General features: G+C 45.6%; 1 protein-coding gene across 10 annotated transcripts in view; it reads left to right on the forward strand.

The window, feature by feature from the left end:
* LOC144509098 (carnitine O-palmitoyltransferase 1, liver isoform-like) overlaps positions 1-19,615 on the forward strand; it is a 304,253-nt gene that overhangs the window by 74,707 nt on the left and 209,931 nt on the right. For 5 of the 10 annotated variants that reach the window (XR_013500394.1, XR_013500395.1, XM_078237444.1 and 2 more), the window contains exons 9-12: positions 1,003-1,090; positions 8,873-9,068; positions 11,814-12,002; positions 15,312-15,417. Coding sequence is in view for 5 of the 10 variants with exons in the window: in XM_078237444.1 (XP_078093570.1) it covers positions 1,003-1,090; positions 8,873-9,068; positions 11,814-12,002; positions 15,312-15,417 (579 nt within the window). In the remaining 5 variants the exon portion in view is untranslated. Of the gene's footprint in view, positions 1-1,002; positions 1,091-7,978; positions 8,064-8,872; positions 9,069-11,813; positions 12,003-15,311; positions 15,418-18,122; positions 18,265-19,615 lie in introns of all 10 variants that reach the window. The other 5 variants (XR_013500396.1, XR_013500397.1, XM_078237446.1 and 2 more) reach the window with 2 other exon arrangements.

Here is a 19,615-nt window from a genome sequence, read left to right on the forward strand (position 1 = left end):
TTTATTTCATCATTTCTCACTTCTGGAGGCACTGTTGGGATGTGTTTCTGTGTGCTGGAACTTAGCCAAAAGGTCTAATGCATAGATGGAGAAAGGGGGTAGGAAGCCCTAAACACAGGCACAGAACAGTTGCTCAGATTCATCTGTTGTTGTTCTATAAATTCTGTGTAGTTCTGATTCGAAAGTGAGCATGACTAGATTGTATGACAGTGAGGTCCAGTCCTGTCCTCACCTGCCATCCATACTTTCCAGCAAGAACCATCATACAGTGATCAGTAATTCATTAAAGTTTTAACTAAGAATGAAGTAACTCATTGATTACCAGCATTATTTTTTAAATATGCTTCTCATTTTTTTTTTAACTCGCCTTCCCTTTCTTTGTAGATCCCTCATGTGTGCCACCCTCCTGTCTCCAACTTGAGGGCAGATAGAAAGGAATGGAACCTGGGCTGTATAGCCTTTGGTTCTTCCTCTCTGCCTAATGGTACCATTGGGATTAGAGCTTTGTGTAGGTGGGAATTTATGGATACATGAACTGTTTGCTTTTCAAATTGAGCGTACGAGTAATGGCCTTGCTTTCAAGTGCCTCCAGTGCTTGTGCAGCAAGGTGATGGATAGTTTATGCCCTTCACTTAGTGCCTCCTGCAGTAGGACTCAAGCTAGATCTCTCTGAGTCTTACTAACTTACAGCGAGTACGGCAACTCATTAATCTGTTGTACCATCCAGTGCTCTCATTTTGAATAACAGCTTAGATATGCTATATTAAGTAAAGAATTGCTATTTTGTCTCTTTTTAGCTTTTTGAAAAAAAATGATGTCACAAAATTGAGGATAAACTAATTCGTAATTTTTACTTTACATTTTTTTTTCTCCCCCTCCAACTCCTGGCATGAAATGACTTTTTCCACCTCCTAACATTTGACCCTGCTTCCGTGGGTCACGTATGTTTCCACCACCCCCACCCCGGCCACACGCCCACACTCCCACTCTGTGTGGGCGCAGAGCACTCTGCCAGGGTTCCCCATACCTCTGTGTTCAGCACAGTGGGAACGAATGTTCAACACGACTCGACTGCCAGGCGAGGAGACAGGTAAGATTGAAAGGCTGTTGTTGCAGGGCTGCTTGTAACTGCTCGGGGCCAAGGGGGTGGGCTGGGGGGAGGGGGGGGGGGGGGAGGGAGTGGGATACTGCCCACATGTCACACAATTGACGAATCAACAGCTGTCTTACTAACACTGACCGGCTAATCGGTAGGGAGCTAAGGAGATCACATTGGAAAAGAATGAGTTGGACCTCTAGTGAGAGCAGCAGGTTTGTGTTCCTGAACGACAAAGTATCGCTGATGGTTATCTGTCACCCACCTCATGAGGGCCTGGGGCGAAAAAGTAGTCCATTCAGCCCCTCAGTCTGTGCTGTGCTGTTATCAAATTCAAATTATGGCTGATTAGTATCTTAACCATCCTCCCACCTTGGTTCCAAAGCAATACCTGAAGGTTGCTTCGATGGTTAAAGTTAAAGTTTATTTATTAGTCACAAGTAAGGCTTACTGCAATGAAGTTACTGTGAAAATCCCCTAGTCGCCACACTCTGGCGCCTGTTCAGGTCAATGCACCCTAAGCAGCACGTCTTTCAGACTGTGGGAGGAAACCAGAGCAGCCGGAGGCAACCCACGCAGACACGGGGAGAACGTGCAAACTCCACACAGACAGTGACCCGAGCCGGGAATCGAACCAGGCAGTCAAACGCGCTGACTAAATATGGAGAAATTGGGGATCTGTTCCAGTTAATCCTGAATGCCAACATGGAAGGGTGACCCTAGCTTGACAAGCAACAGAAAGTTGTTGTTCTTTTTTTTTGATTGTGGAATGGTTTCGTGTGGCTAAAGCTCATAGATATGTTTTTTTAATTCATTCATGAGATGTGGGCACAGAACCGCTGCAGTTCATTTGGTGTAGGTACATCCACAGTGCTGTTAGGGAAGGAGTTCCAGGATTTCGTCCCAGCGACAGTGCAGGAACAGCAAAAAAAATCCAAGTCAGGATGGAGAGCAACTTTCAACTGGTGGTGTTCCTATGTGTCTGCTCTCCTTGTCCTTCTAGGTGGTGATGTGGAGATGCCGGCATTGGACTTAAACTTCTAGGTGGTAGCAGACTTGGATTTGGAAGGTTGATGAGTCCTTGCAGTGCATCTTGTAGATGGTACACACTGCCGTCACTGTGTGTTGGTGGAGGAGGGCGTGAACGTTTGTGGATGGGGTGCCAATCAAGCAAGCTGCGTTGTTCTGAAGCATTGTTAAGAGCTGCACCCTGGAGGTATGTGGAGAGTATTGCATCGCATTACTCACCTGTGCCTTGTAGATGGTGGGCATATTTTGGGGAGTCAGCAGGTGAGTTAATCACCACAGGATTCCCAACCTCCTGACCTGCTCTTGCATTCAGTGAAGGAGTGTGATTGAATGCCCAGGGATGATGGTTAGATCCTCTCTGGTCATTGCCTTGCACTTGTGTGGTGGAAATGTTACTTGCCATTTGTCAGCCCAAGCCTGGATATTGTCCAGGTGTTGCTGCATTTGGACATGGACTGCTTCAGTATCTGAGGAATCATGAATGATGCTGAACATTGTGCAATCATCGGCGAACATCCCCACTTCTGATGGAAGGAAGATCATTAATGAAGTAGCTGAATATTGTTGGTCCGAGGACACTATCCTGAGGAACTCCTGCAGCGATGTCCTTGAACTGATATGCTTGACCTTCAACCACCACAATTATCTTCCTTTGCGCCATGTATGACTCCAACCAGCAGAGAGTTTCCCCCCTGATTCCCATTGACTCCAGTTTTGCTAGAGCTCCTTGATGCCACACTCGGTCAAATGCTGCCATAATGTCAAGGGCAGTTACTCTCACCTTACCTCTGGAGTTTGTCTCCTTTGTCCATGTTTGAACCAAGGCTGTAATGAGGTCAGGAGCTGAGTGGCCTTGGCAAAACCCAAACTGAGCATCAGTGAACAGGTTAATGCTGAGTAAGTGCTGCTTGATAGCACTGTTGATGACCCCGTCCATTACTTTAGTGATGATCGAGGGTTAACTGATAGGGCGGTAATTGGCTGGGTTGGATGTGTCCTGCTTTATATAGGCAGGACATACCTGGGCAATTTTCCACACTGCTGGATAGATGTCAATGTTGTAGTTCTGCTGGAACGGCTTGGCTAAGGGTGTGGCAAGTGCTGAAGCATGTGTCTTCAGTACTATTGCTGGAATATTGTCAGGGCCCAAGCCTTTGCATTATCCAATACTTTCAAACATTTCTTGATGGCATGTGAAGTGAATCGAATTGGATGAAGACTGGATATGTGATGCTGGGGACCTCTGGAGGAGGTTGAGATGGATCATCCACTTGGCACTTCTGGCTGAAGCTTGTTGCAAATGCTTCAGCCTTATCTTTTCCAATGATGTGCTGGGCTCCTCCTTCATGGAGGATGTGGATATTTGTGGAGTTGTCTAATTGTCCACACCCTTCAGGACTGGATGTGGCAGGACTGCAGAGCTTGGAACTGACCCGTTGGTTGTCTAATTCTTTAGCTCTGTCTTTCACATGCTGCTTATGCTGTTTGACACTCAAGTAGTCCTGAGTGATAGCTCCACCAGGTGTACACTTCATTTTTAGATATGCCTGGTGTTGCTTCTGGCATGCCCTCCTGCACTAATCATTAAACCAGGGTTGATCCCCAATCTTGGTCCTAATAAAGTGGAAGATATACCTAGCCATGAGATTGCAGATTATGGTTGAGTACAATTCTACTGCAGCGGATGGATGTCCAGACTTGAGCTGCTATATCTGTTTGAAGTCTAAACAGCTGCTTATGTTATTTGGCAAGCAAGTTGTCCTGTGTTGTCGCTTCACTAAGTTGATCCCTCATTTTTAGGTGGTGCTGTTCCTGGAATGCCCTTCAGCATTCTTCATTGAACCAGGGTATTTCCTCTGGCTTGGCGGTGGTGGGGAATATGCCAGGCCATGAGGTTACAGATTACTTGTGAGTACATCTCTGTTGCTGGCCACAGCGCCTCATGGTTATCATGAGTTGCTAGATCTGCTCAAAAAATTGATGATGTGGAGATGCCGGCGTTGGACTGGGGTAAACACAGTAAGAAGTTTAACAACACCAGGTTAAAGTCCAACAGGTTTATTTGGTAGCAAAAGCCACACAAGCTTTCGGAGCTCTTAGCCCCTTCTTCAGGTGAGTGGGAATTCTGTTCACAAACAGAGCTTATAAAGACTTGAGTCTGTGTCTTTATAAGCTCTGTTTGTGAACAGAATTCCCACTCACCTGAAGAAGGGGCTAAGAGCTCCGAAAGCTTGTGTGGCTTTTGCTACCAAATAAACCTGTTGGACTTTAACCTGGTGTTGTTAAACTTCTTACAAAAAATTGATCCCATTGAATACAGTGTGGTGACACACAACATGGTAGAGGGTATCCTTAATGTGAAGATCCATAAGGACTGCGAGTGGTCACTCCTACTGATACTGCCGTGGGCAGATGCAAGTGTGGCAAGCAGATTGGTGAGGATGAAGTTCAAGTATGCTTGTTCCTCTCTCGCCACTTACTGCAGACTTAATCGAGCAGCGATTTGTAACCCTCTATGCTTACTTAACAGCCCTTGCTTTTACCGACCTGTAACTAAGCTGCCTGGATGGAAGTAAGTGTAGTTTATGGAGAGGATATGCACCACACAAACTTTGATGCACTTCTGCAAAGAGACTCTTAAGCTTTTTAACAGCACAGACACATCTTATTGAAACCTGTAAGATCCTGAGGGCACTTGAAAGGCTGGACGCTTCCTCTTGTGAAGGACACTAGAGATAGATGACTCAGTTTGAGAATTGGTCTCCCTTTTAAAAAGTTTGCTCCTTGCAGACTTATCTTGGAGCATATTGCTCTGCTAATTTCTTTTAACTTGACTTCTGGGACCTCTTTCTGCTCCCTTTCTTTGTCCCTGCCTGGGACTTCTTTCTGCGACCTCTCCCTGCCTTCCTCTGGTGTCCTGCTCCCTGGGACACGCTCAGCGCCATGGCGCTCTGTCATCAAATCGGCTAACCATTAGCGCCATTCTGCTTCTTTTCCATTGTGAAGGCCTGCAGGTTCCAGGCCTAAAGGACGTACAGGACACAAACTGAGCACGTGCAGCTATTTCCTGACTGGTGCACGTGCGGAAGGCCCAAAGCTGGCCTGGGACCGGAGTTCCCGACATCCAAAGGTCAGTATTTGAGTTTCACCACACTACGCAATGATGACACTCTTGTTGGGCAGTTTTGATGCTTGTAGCTGGAGCAGCTGAAAGGTTCGAGAGTCCGTTGTAGTCAAGAACAGATTGTCAGCAGGGGTGACCAGGGAAGAAAAATCCACTTACTGCATTAAAAAGAAGTCTTTTAAAACAAAAAGAATCAGAATTTGCTAGGATTTATCGCTGGTTGTCAGTGTTAGAGGGTCACTGTTGAACTCCTGAATTGTGTAGCATGCCTGGGTGATCAATGCTGTCTTCATGCTTCTCACGGCAGCATTTACACTGGGCCTTGGGACCCTGTTTGTGTCTCGGTGGAATCTGTTCCCTCAAGTTCTCTCCTTCAGCTTTTTTTTTTGTTGAATTACTCTAAATTTCCTGTTATGTCTTCTTCAAAAAAATTTTCTCATGATTTGAGACTGTCTTTCATTTTCCTCGCTATCTACTGAAATCATCACTTGACCCGTCGGAGCAGTAGGCCTCTTCGAGGGTACCCAGTCCTGTTAGCAGCCCAGACCTGGGAAAGCTTTAAAAAAAAAAACCCCAATCCAAGGTTTGTACCGTGTTGGCACTGTGAAACCAAGCTTTCACGTACATGGTAAATTAACCTCTCAGCCCTTTAATGGCCCAGTGTGGAGCATTTCTTTTCCTTGCCTGGTGCTCAGATCAATTTTTGCACAGTTTTCACGATTGTGGACTAAGCAGTAACAAAGAAAAGCCCCATGCAGCAACTTTTCAATCTGGTTTGTAAATCGAGTAATAAGGACCAATCCTGGGACCATTGTCCAAAATTGCTATTTTGTGTATATGAGAGAATGAGAGTCTAAGAGTGTGCGTTTGTGCGGGTTTTGTATTTATTTTTAATATTTTGTTAACTTCCAACCTTAACCCATTCACTCTTGATGCAACTTCACGGATTGAAATATCCAGGCTTGAGTTTTCTCCAACTCTATAAATTATTCCTCAGGTTACTTAGTTATTATTTAGTAGGCTTACATTGACACTGCATGAAGTTACTGTGAAAATCCCCTCGTTGCCACACTCCGGCGCCTGTTCTGGTTACACCGAGAGGAGAAGTTAGCACGGCCCAATGCACCCTAACCAGCACATCTTTTCAGACTGTGGGAGGAAACCGGAGCACCCGGAGGAAACCCACGCAGACACGGGAGAACGTGCAGACTCCACGCAGACAGTGACCCAAGCTGGGAATTGAACCCAGGTCCCAGGCGCTGTGAGGCAGCAGTGCTAACCACTGTGCCACCCCAATACTTTGGATGGAGATTCATCCATTGGACCTTTGCTGAAGGTTGTGCAGCCTGAAGTGTTAAGCCTATCACTTTCATTCAGGTTTTGATGGACTTCTGTTTATGTCCCATCGCTTGTATCCTCTTTATCCTCGCAACCGGCAGGAATAGTCGGAGCAGAATTGGGTGGTGCACTGATTGCCATTTCATTGCACCATTCGGGACACCTCTGCTCAGTCCCAAGCGCTTGATAAAATTCAGCCTACTATGTAGCACTAAAATTGACGGCACAACCCAGAGAAGCCATAATGATGGCGATCGCGTGATTCAGTCGTGCAACTCCCTTCCAAATTTGAGATGATTTGTAGGATCAGATGCTGAAGATATTTGCTCCATCCAGCCTGCGCTACGCTTGAGTCAATCCGTGTTCGTTGCTGGATGTACAAGATTTCTTGAGCAAGTTTCTGATTCACAAGTGTAATTATCCTGGGCAGGAAGTTTAGGAAGCTGGATTGGGATTTAAATAAATCAAATGTTCCAAAATAATGATATCAGCTACTGAATTATACAGAGACACAATATTTTTATTTTCAAATGCAGCAAAACCTGACACTTACATTAGAATCCTAGCAGCCCTGTCGTCCTGCGGTGACCAATAATCCCTAACACAAAATTCAGCATAAAATTATTTTCATTGCTTAACAAAATGAATCGTTGAACCAAGCTTTCTAAGGATTCTGAATCAGGTAACAAAGTTAAGATGGATCCCACGGTCATCGCCGTCTGAATTGGCCCCATGTTACAAAGAGGAGCCAGTTCATCATTACATAAAAGCAAATTACTGCGGATGCTGGAATCTGAAACCAAAAGAGAAAATGCTGGAAAATCTCAGCAGGTCTGGCAGCATCTGTAAGGAGAGAAAAGAGCTGACGTTTCGAGTCCAGATGACCCTTTTGTCAAAGCTTTGTTAAAGACGCGAAACGTCAGCTCTTTTCTCTCCTTACTGATGCTGCCAGACCTGCTGAGATTTTCCAGCATTTTCTCCTTTGGTTCCAGTTCATCATTACTCTGGGGAAGGGTTTCCGTCTGTTCACTTATTATGTAGCAAACTTGGTCTTTGTCAGTATCTTTGTGACCTTGCTGCAAATGACATACAAAAAAAATGTTCCCATCTGCTTCTAAAGTTTTGCACTTCAGTCCCTGTCTCCCATTTTGTTCTCCCCACACGTTCCCACATCCTGTTGGAAGGTCCACCTCGCTAGCACGTTTTCCCGGTACCTCGAATGGCCAGAGTTGCGATGTGTTGATTGTCTCTGTTTATACTATTGCAGGTGGAAGGATCTGAGCTGCAGTTTTTATTTCCTCTTTCTGTCCCGTTTTATAGATGTGTTGCTTGCAATTTCTGTTGCATGTTCCATGTGTTATTCTTTCCTGTTTTTCTCTGCCTCTCTTCAGCTGTTGATTCGAGGCGTTGTCCCCTTGTGTTCTAATCAGTATGAGAATATTTTCAATTCATGCCGCATTCCAGGTGTAGAGTCAGGTACGATGTCAATTCTTTTCTGCAGCTGAGAATTTTAGCAGATAAACGTTGTGCTGTGATTATTCTGTGCTCTCAGAACAGTGAGGCTGTGAGGAGTAGCTTGAGGCGTGAGTTGAGGCGTGAGCCGCTCAGTTTAGCTGCTTAAAGCCAAGGCCTAAAGGATTGCCTTGAAGGAAGGATTGGGTGTCAGCTCACAATGCTCAAAGGCCTTTCAGTCTTGCTCTAAGCGATCTTTTCTCAAGGCTGTATAGTGTTAGAAAGTGCCTGGATCCAGGAATAACTCACAATTTCTGGTGAGGGTACTGGTTGCAGCCTGTCTAAAAATTGAAGCAACTCAATCCCCTTCTGCTTGAGTACCGAACGCTAAAGATCTCAGATGGCCTCCTAGCTTTGCTGATGATCTACAGTGGTTTCATCTGTCACGTGATGAATGAGGCATTAGCCTCTTGGCTGACAGACATTTGGGTGGGTATTTGCTGTACAAAGTATTTCCTTTCCTTTCCTTAACAGAAGAGCAAAAGCTCCTTCCCATTGTCATGCACTTATTGACTTGTGAGTACCTGAACACTTTAGATTTCCTCTCATGGCAAGCTGCTCCAGTGATGTAAGTTGCTGGGGTGGTGGCTTAAGAGGGTTTCCCCAGCAGCTTCATTGAGTTTAATGGCCAATGGGTTTAATCTGGAGGCATCTGCGAACGAGGCACTGCTTTTTGTACAGAAAGTTGCGAACCCACACCTTTGCTATCTCATTACTTTTCGTATAAAAATGAACCGTGCTGGTTGTACTCACCAACCCTATTGAATTCACAGACCAATTACAACACCGCGTGGACAGCAAGCACATTGTGGTCTATCACAAGGGCCGTTATTTTAAGGTTTGGGTGTATCAAGGCGGACGCCTTCTGAATCCTGGTGAGCTCCAGGTACAGATCCAGTACATCTTGGATGAGAATTCCTCACCTCAGCCCGGTGAGAAGTACCTGGCTGCGCTGACTGCAGGAAACAGGTGAGAGCTTTAGCCTTGGACATTTTTTCTTTGCTGCCGGTTCTCTCTGCCCTCCGGGGATGCTTCCTCATTTTGAATATGTTTCTCTGGGAGCTACAAGAATCTGGAACATCATCCAACTGTGCGGTGAGTGTCAGTGAGCTGTTCGACTGAGGCGGGGAGCATAATAAATCAACATTTGAAGACGTTGGAGCTCTTTAATCTCTGACATGCTTAGTGTCAGGAGGACTAGCTAGGGTAAATGCATGCGGTTATGGGGATAGGCCCTGGGTGGGGTTGTGGTCGGTGCAGACTCGATGGGCTGAATGGCCTCCTCCTGCTCTGTAAGATTCTAGAATTCTATAAAAATTTACCATGGATAATCCGACTAACCTATACATCTTTGGACACTAACGGGCAATTTAGAATGGCCAGTTCACCTAATTTGTGTAACTTTGGACTGTGGGAGGAAACCCACACAGACTCGGGGCGAACGCGCAGACTCCACACAGACAGTCACCCAAAGCCGGAATCGAACCCGGGTCCCTGGCGCTGTGAGGTAGCAGTGCTAACTAGAGTAGAGTGGGACTGAGGAACATAATAAGTTGGGTAGCAGCTGGGTCTCTCAGTCGAATTTCATCACCATGGCAGGTAGTGTGAGTAGGGAAATTTGCCAACTTGGCAGACCGGCCACAGGTTTAAAGGACTCAGTTTGAGCCAATTTTCACCCTGGGGGCGAAAGAGTTGGGGCGGTGGGGGGGGGGTTACTGAGATGGGCTGGTTCAAAGGCTTACCTCAGTTGTTTGGGGATTTCATCCCAGTTATTTTAGAAGCTTGTAGACTGTCTAGCCCTCACCCCCCCCCCCCCAATCTCCCCCATCCACTCCCCATTTCCTCCACCTACCTCCATTCTCTACCTCGTCCCATGCCCCCACTTCATACACCCATGCCACTTCCAAAACCACTCATCCTGTATCCACTTTGGACAGACCTCAGGGGTCATGTGGAGATGAAAGAAAATAAACTTATAACAATCTAATAGAGCTTTCACTTATATACTTTCACAGCTCACTCATGTGCTTTGACAAAGGGTCATCTGGGCTCAAAACGTCAGCTCTTTTCTCTCCTTACATATACTGCCCGACCTGCTGAGATTTTCCAGCATTTTCTCTCTTGGTCTCACTCATATACACTTGAAACTGAAAAAAACATAAAACCTATTCAAAGATTTTTAAATCTCTTAAAGTTAAATCTGTTGTAAAAATAAACTTCTATCCAGTAACCACGCCAAGACAGCTGATTCTTTAACAATTTCTTTAAATGTCAATCAAAACGTGAACTCAGCAGCCCCCACTGAGATAAGCGCACTTGTGGCTTTTGAAACTCAGCCAAGCATTCATGATTACCTCAGCTGTAATGATGGCACTTGAGAAATGTCAACAAAAGAACTATATTGTAACTGCAGGAACAGATGACGATTTTTTAAAACTCTAAATGGCAATTCAGCCTGTTTTTCTTTCATGTTCAATGGGCTGTGGATTTTTTTAAAAACTTCGAGTTCGTAACACAAACATCTTCTCCGCCCTCCAAGAGCGTTTACTGCATAAATTCATGACTCCCACAATGTGGGGTAAAGCCCCCGGAGCAATAAAAGAGTGTAGATTCCCTTCTCACCATACAGATCCGTGTCTTATTGCCAACTTCAGAACTCAGACCCCAACTAAACAAACCTGTCCGCTCTTGCCTCCTGTTGATTAGGGTCTGTTTAGATTCAGCGAATGTTTCAAATGGTTTGAGTTTGATTTGATTTATTATTGTCACATGTATTAACATACAGTGAAAAGTATTGTTTCTTGTGCGCGATACAGACAAAGCATACCGTTCATAGGGAAAGAAACGAGAGAGTGCAGAATGTAGTGTTACAGTCATAGCTAGGGTGTAGAGAAAGATCAGCTTAATACAAGGTCAGTCCATTCAAAAGTCTTGACGGCAGCAGGGAAGAAGCTGTTCTTGAGTCGGTTGGTACGTGACCTCAGACTTTTGTATCTTTTTCCTGACAGAAGAAGGTGGAAGAGAAAATGTCTGGGGTGCATGGGGTCCTTAATTCTGCTGGCTGCTTTTCCAAGGCAGCGGGAAGTGTAGACAGAATCAATGGATGGGAGGCTGGTTTGCGTGATGGTCTGGGCTACATTCACAACCTTTTGTAGTTCCTTGCAGTCTTGGGCAGAGCAGGAGCCATACCAAGCTGTGATACAACCAGAAAGAATGCTTTCTATGGTGCATCTGTAAAAGTTGGTGAGCGTCGTAGCTGACATGCCAAATTTCCTTAGTCTTCTAAGAAAGTAGAGGCATTGGTGGGGCTTTCTTAACTATAGTGTGGGCATGGGGGGACCGGGACAGGTTGTTGGTGATCTGGATACCTAAAGCTCATCAGCCTGAGTTTCCTGCCTGTGTGAGTCACGCTCTGCTCCCTTATGCAGTCAGTAAAATTGGGATCTGTCAGAAATGGGGGCAGGACTTCCACATTCGGGTCCCACTCACTGTTTTAAAGGTTTTCAAAGTTGGCTTGACTGGGTGAAAATCCACTTACTACTGGTAGTCGATGTTCTGGCTCGTGCGTGCATAATAATAACAATTGAACAGGAATGTTGGCAGGTTCCTTACATTTACAGACCAGAATTGCTATTAGTTTAGTCCTTGGTGAAATAGGGGAGAAAAGTTGGAAGTGGATTGATGTTATTTCTCTTCTGTTCTGTTGCTGAGCAGAGTTCCCTGGGCCAAGGCTCGGAAATCATACTTCAGTTCCGGGAAGAACAGGGCTGCAATGGACAGCGTGGAGAGAGCAGCATTCTTCGTCACTTTGGATGAAAATAAATTTGATTTATTTGTGGATAACGAGGTGAAGTCACTGGATGAATATGCTAAGTCACTGCTACACGGCAAGTGCTATGACAGGTAAGCGTTTATTTTATAGTCGAAGATAAGAATATAAGAAATAGGAGCAGGAGTGTGGTATGCAGCCCCTCAAGCCTGCACCATCATCCAACCAGATCATACAAAGAAAACTACAGCACAGGAACGGCCCTTCGGCCCTCCAAGCCTGTGCTGATCATGATGCCCTAATTAAACTAAAAAAAAACCTTCTACCCTTACTCGGTCCGTATCCCTCTATTCCCTCCCTATTCATCTACCCATCCAGATGCCTCTCAAATGTTGCTAATGTGCCTGCTTCCACCACCTCCTCTGGCAGCGTGTTCCAGACACTCACCACTCTCTGCGTGTAAAGCTTTGCCTGCACATCTCCCTTAAACTTTCCCACTCTCACCTTGAACCTGAGCCCCCTTGTAATTCATAGAATCATAGAATCCCTACAGTGCAGAAAGCTACCATTCGGCTCATCAAGTCTGCACCGACCACAATCCCACCCAGGCCATATTCCCGTAACCCCATGCATTTACCCTAAATAGTCCCCCTGATACTAAGAGTCAATTTAGCATGGATAATCAACCTAACCCGTACATCTTTGGACTGTGGGAGGAAACCGGAGCACCCGGAGGAAGCCCACACAAACACGGGGAGAATATGCAAATTCCACACGGACAGTCACCCAAGCCGGGAATCGAACCAGGTCCCTGGCGCTGTGAGGCAGCAGTGCTAACCACTGTATCACCGTGCCACCCCTTGACAAATTGACATTTCCATCCTGGAAAAAAGCCTCTGACTATCCCCCCCAGTCTATGCCTCTGATAATTTTGCAGACCTCTTATCAGATCTCCTCTCAGCCCCCGTCTTTCCAGTGAAATCACGGCTTAGTTCCTTTAGAATCCAAAAGTCTGCTGACCTCAGTCTTTCATGGCTGATCATCCACAGCCCTGTGCGGAAGAGAATTTCAAAGAATACAGCTGCAGATGTTTCTGCTTTCTGAGATTCTTGCGCTGTGGAAAGGAAAACTATGGCTCTATGTTGCTTATCCAGTAATGCACTCGGAAATTTGTTTTAAACGAAAGCAGCACATAATTGGATCAGGAAGACACTCTAGGGATGCCATGTTTTATCAATCCCCCCTCCAATTGTTCCCTTTTTTCACATTTTGCACTTATACACTTGCAGCTGGCAAACTGTTCCTTACTTCGGAACTTTTTAATGTAATTTCCAAATTGGCTTTGAAGAAATTTGAGTTCCTCTCTTTGTACCAATTACTATAAAGATAAAGATTTTTCCACCATTTCCCTGCCAAGGAATTCTTCTCTAATGTTTCTCTTGTATTCTAGAATTAGGTATAGTTGCTTGTCTTTTAACAATCTATTTAAAGTTTATTTATTTATTAGTCACTAGTAGGCTTGCATTAACACTGCAATGAAGTTACTGTGAAAATCCCCAAGTCGCCACACTCCAGCACCTGTTCGGGTACACTGAGGGAGAATTTAGCACGGCCAATACACCCTAATCAGCACGTCTTTTGGAGTGTGGGAGGAAACCGGAGCACCCGGAGGAAACCCACACAGACACGGGGAGACTCCGCACAGACAGTGACCCAAGCCGGGAATCGAACCCAGGTCCCTGGCGCTGTGAAGCAGCAGTGCCAACCGCTGTGCCTTAATCAGTAAGGGAATCATGGATTATGGGATAAGGCGGGCAAGTGGATTTGAGGATCATCAGATCAGTAATTTCATTGACTGGCAAAGCAGACGCGATGGGTCGAATGATCTATTTCTGCAGTTATGACTTATGGTCTACTCCAATCCTCCACTTCTATGCTTGCCGCTTTTCTGAACTTCCCTCTCACATTCCTCCTAAACTGATACTCTGCTGTCATACATACACTTCCTTCTCCCCGCATCCTCACTATTTTAACTTCTTCCTCGCCAGGATTGTAAATCTGTCAAATTCTTTTGTCTCTCTTTAAAATCTCCACTTGGTCTCACCGAATCAAGAGAGACTTGCGTTCATGTAACATCTTTCACAATCCAAGGACGCCTATGAGGTATTCCTGAAGTGACATGAACCTTTGTAATTTAACAACATATTGCAGCTAGTTTGTGCACTGCAAAATCCCCTTGGTAGCAATGAGATCAGTCAATAGAATAACTTGTTTTAGTGATTGTGCTGGAGGAATGAATATTGGCTCAGATGCCTAAAGAACGCTCTAGCTCTTCATCAGATAGTGCCATGGGATTTTTTTGCGGCCATCTGAATGAGCAGGTGAGGCCTTCATCTGAAAGATGGTGCAGCACCTCCTCAGCATTGCACTGCCATGCCAGCCTATGTTATGTACTCTGAAGCTTTAACCGCTGACTTTCTGACTCAAAGGCAAGAGTGCCACCACTAAAGCAAGGTTGATATACTTAACAATTGACCATTTCATTGCTATTATCAGCGGGGGTAGGTTAGCTCAGTTGGTTGGGCAGCTGGTTTGTGATGCAGAGCAGCGCAGGTTCAATTTCCGTACTGGCTGAGGTTATTCATAAAGGCCCTGTCTTCTCTACCTTGTCTGAGCTGTGATGATCTTCAGGTTAAATCACCACCAGTCTACAGTCATCTGGGACTAGGGCGACTTTATTATTATTAGCCCATCTCGCACTATAGCCCATCATCCGGATTTATGAATGAAGTAGATGACAATGACTGTGTCGTGGATGAGAGAGCTCCAGGGTGTACTGGAGATCTGTCTGGTGTTGCATAGCTCAGTATGCTGGGCCAAGATTTACTTGTCGAAAGCTTTAGTGGAAGTAGGAAAGAATTTGAAAGCAAGTAAGTCAGGAAAATTGCGTGTCATCTGACCTGGGAGTGATGTTGGCAGAGAATCATAGAATCCACGCAGTGCAGAAGGAGGCCATTCGGCCCATCGAGTCTACACCAACCAGAATCCCACCCAAGCCCTATTCCCATGACCCCACATATTTACCCTGCTAATCCCCCTGACACTGGGATCAATTTAGCATGGCCAATCCACCTAACCCGCACACCTTTGGAGTGTGGGAGGAAACCGGAGCACCCGGAGGAAACCCACGCAGACACGGGGGAGAAAGTGCAAACTCCGCACAGACAGTGACCCGAGGCCGGAATTGAACCCGGGTCCCTGGCGCTGTGAGGCAGCAGTGCTAACCACCGTGCCGCCCATCAGAGGATAAAGTTGCATGGCTATTCTGAGTTGAGGATGGAGCATTGTACAAGGAAGAAGGAGCCAACAATGTGTGTGTATATCGACAATTCCACAATCTTTAACAAGTTTAAATGAATGCTATTATCTTTTTTCCCCTGCAGGTGGTTTGACAAGTCATTCACTTTTGTTGTGTTTGCAAATGGCAAAGTGGGATTAAATGCAGAACATTCCTGGGCTGATGCACCAATCATAGGACACCTGTGGGAGGTAACTAAACTATTCTTTAGTCTGTTAAGCAAAGTGTCCTAACCAACCTACGCAATTGCGTAATAAATCAATCTGGGTTTTTATTCCAAAACAGTTGTACAAGTACTCCAGAATACAACCCTACAATAATATATTACTGATTAATTTTAGCCTCCTTACGTCATCTTCACAACCTACTTTCCTACCTATCTTTGTGTCATCAGTAAATTTAGCAATCATATCTTCGGCCCCATCATCCAAGTCATTTATATCATCGTAAAAAGTTGACACCGCAGCACTGATCCCTGTGGTACACGACTCATTGCATTTAGTCAACCAGAAAATGACCCATTTATGCCTACTTCCTGTTAAATAAGTAATCTTCAATCCCTGCCAACATTCACCATGAGCTTTTACTTCCTGCAGTTACCTTTGATGTGGCACATTACCAGATGTCTTCTGGAAATCTTAGTTTTAAATTTATTTATTAGTGTCACAAGTTTTACATTAACACTGCAATGAAGTTACAGTGGAAATCCCCTATTTGCCACACTCCGGCGCCTGTTCGGGTACACTGAGGAAGAACTTAGCATGGCCAATGCACCCTAACCAACACGCCTTTCGGACTGTGGGAGGATTGTTCGCCCATTGAGCCTCCACTGAAAACAATCCCACCCAGGCCCTCTCCCCGTGACCTCATATATTTACCCTGCTAGTCCCCCTGACACTAAGGGATAATTTAGCACGGCCAATCCACCTAACCCGCACATCTTTGGACCGAGGGAGGAAACTGGAGCACCCGGAGGAAACCCATGCAGACACGGGGAGAATGTGCAAACTCCACACAGGCAGTGACCCAAGCCTGGCGCTGTGAGGCATCGGTGCTAACTCTGCTGATCATGATGCCGCCATGCCGCCCCACATTACATTGCCATTCTTACAGGCTCCATTCGTTTTTTATTTAAGGCTCTATCCAGCGGTGTAGCTACTGTGAAGGGGAACCAATAAATTGCAACCAACCAACATTTTCTAGCCCTTGCTATTCCAATGCTAGCCACCGTGCCACCCCTAAGTTTCCCTAATTTGTATGTTTGAATGTGTTGGCAAGAGTGTCAATAACCAGAGTGTAAAAATTTAAAGTAAAAAAGCCAGAGATGAGAAGTGAATTATTTTCACGCAGCATGTTGTTATAATCTGGAATTCACTACTTGGGTAGTTGAAACTGATTTAATAGTAACTTCCAAGAGAATTTTACACATACTTGAATAGGAAATAACTGCAGGGTTATGATCATAGAATCATAGAAACCCTACAGTGCAGAAAGAGGTCATTTGGCCCATCGAGTCTGCACCGACCACAATCCCAGGCCCTATCCCCATATCCCTACATATTTTACCCGCTAATCCCTCTAACCTATGCATCTCAGGACACTAAGGGGCTATTTTTTAGCATGGCCAATCAACCTAACCCGCACATCTTTGGACTGTGGGAGGAAACCGGAGCCCCCGGAGGAAACCCACGCAGACACGAGGAGAATGTGCAAACTCCACACAGACAGTGACCCAAGCCGGGAATCGAACCCAGGTCCCTGGAGCTGTGAAGCAGCAGTGCTAACCACTGTGCTACCGTGCCGCCCCTGTTGAAGATGATGAAAGAGCTGGGAATAGGACCAATTGGGGAACTCTTTTGTTGAAGAGTCGGTGGATGTAGTGCCAAATGGCTTTTCCGCAAGACTGTGTGGTTGTAAGATTCTTACCAGGTTTTGTCGTTTTTCTTGATCATGATTATGATGTAGTTTAGCAAAGCAGCCAGGGGAGGGGCTTTTATAAGGAGAATCTTAAGCCAGGAATGTTGGATTGGACCATTCAGGTTGTGAATGGAATAGGAACACAGTTGGAGTTTTGAACATCTTTAACAATGGAAATCTGTCACACTTTGCAGCATCCAGGCCAAAGCATTTTCACACACAAAAATGATCCCGTTAGAATTCACCAGCTATAATTGTGCATGAATGTTTGTTTATTTACTGGTGTCACAAGTCGGCTTACATTAACACTGCAATGAAGTTAGTGCGAAAATCCCCTAGTCACCACACTCCGGCACCTGTTCGGGGTACACCGAGGGAGAATTTAGCACGGCAAGTGCACCCTAACCAGCACATCTTTCGGACTGTGGGAGGAAACCGAAGCACCCGGAGGAAACTCACGCAGACACAGTGAGAATGTGCAGACTCCACACGGACAGTGACCCAAGCCAGGAATCAAACCCGGGTCCCTGGAGCTGTGAGACAGCGGTGCTAACCGCTGTGCCACCATACTTCAGGCAGCAGCAAAACCTGATCCTTTGCATGTGACTTGGTTTTGAACTCTGCCTAGATGGTAAAGTGATATCGAGTGCAAACATGCAACAGAAGCACATTATTTTAATGGTAGCAATCAAGGTACCTGAACAGCTATATAAAACACACATTTATATCTAAAGTTTATTTTTCTGTGGTCACAAGTAGGCTTACATTAACACTGCAATGAAGTTACTGTGAAAATCCCCTAGTCGCCACACTCCGGCGCCTGTTCGAGTACGCCGAGGAAGAATTTAGCATGGCCAATCTGTCCAACCTAATCTAGGCGTAATATGTCCGAAGACCAACTATTTAAAAGTCATTGACGACTTTAGTGTGTTGCAGCCAAAATAAAATTCTATCACACATTCTCTTCGCAAAATATCAGAAGAAAATTGTGTTGAATAACTGGGTAACACTGAGTTCCACAGAAAAGGCACCTGTGTACCTAAGGAAATGAAAGCCGAAGAACAGCTGAAGCGTTTTACCTTGTGCAAGAAGCACCTTGATTCTCCTCCAGTACTTTTCTGGTAAGTTCACTATTTTATGAATCCTCGAACCTTTCGGTTATCACAGTGTCAGCTATTGAGTGACCAATTTCTGTAGCTTTAATTCCCTGTATCCCTGGGGAGATCGTAACTTGTCCGCCAGTCGCGATTTGTGTATTTCACGGAGAAAGTTTGTGTTTGGAACAAAGCGCTCTGCGAATTTCCAGCAATCTTTCTGAGCTGCTTTTGACACGTCAGAGGTCACCGGGGTCAACTTTGGCGGGAAGGGCTGGGAAATCCCACCCATTGATTCACGTTCTGTGGGGGGGGATAGATAGCGTGATGGGACGGCAGAGGAACACCGGAAAGTGAGAAGTCTGAAATGGGAAGTAAAGATAATGGTTGCAATTTTACCGCCCCGCCCGCCACGGGAATCGGATCGGGCGAGGGCCGGACCGTGGAAAGGTCCGCCCCTTGCCCACAGGTCCGTTGACCTTGGGTGGGATTTTACGATTTTGGGACGAGCGAGGCCGTAAAAATCTGCCCTGTAAAACTGAATGTTTTAACAAGTTTATTTATTAGTGTCACAAGTAGGCTTACATTAACACTGCAATGAAGTTACTGTGAAAGCCCCCCTATTCGCCACACTCTGGCGCCTGTTTTGGGTACACTGAGGGAGAATTTAGCATGGCCAATGCACCCTAACCAGCACGTCTTTCGGACTGTGGGAGGGAACCGGAGCACCCGGAGGAAACCCACGCAGACACGGGGAGAATGTGCGGTCTCCGCACAGACAACGACCCAAGCCAGGAATTGAATCCAGGTCCCTGGCGCTGTGAGGTGGCAGTGCTAACCACTGTGCCACCGTGCGGCCCTATGTGACGCATTAGGTTAAAAAAAGAGACAAAATAGAAAGAAGGGAGAGAGTTTCTTCTGGAAGTTAGCCACACAGCAAAATTGTAAATGATTTTGCTGCACTCTGTGTATGGAGAAAATCTTTCTCTGTGCTGAATAAGGAGGCTATTTGATTTATTATTGTCGCATGTATTAGTATACAGTGAAAAGTATTGTTTCTTACGCGCTATACAGGCAGAGCATATCGTTCATAGAGAAGGAAAGGAGAGAGTGCAGAATGTAGTGTTACAGTCAGAGCTAGGGTGTAGAGAAAGATCAACTTAATGCAAAGTAGGTCCGTTCAAAAGTCTGACAGCAGCAGGGAAGAAGCTGTTCTTGAGTCGGTTGGTACGTGAACTCTGACTTTTCTATCTTTTTCCCGACGGAAGAAGGTGGAAGAGAGAATGTCCGGGGTGCGTGGGGATTCTTAATTATATTGGCTGCTTTGCCGAGGCAGCGGGAAGTGTAGACAGAGTGAATGGGTGGGAGGCTGGTTTGC

This window comes from Mustelus asterias, chromosome 21 (genome assembly GCF_964213995.1).
Source record: "Mustelus asterias chromosome 21, sMusAst1.hap1.1, whole genome shotgun sequence".
Taxonomy (NCBI): domain Eukaryota; kingdom Metazoa; phylum Chordata; class Chondrichthyes; order Carcharhiniformes; family Triakidae; genus Mustelus; species Mustelus asterias.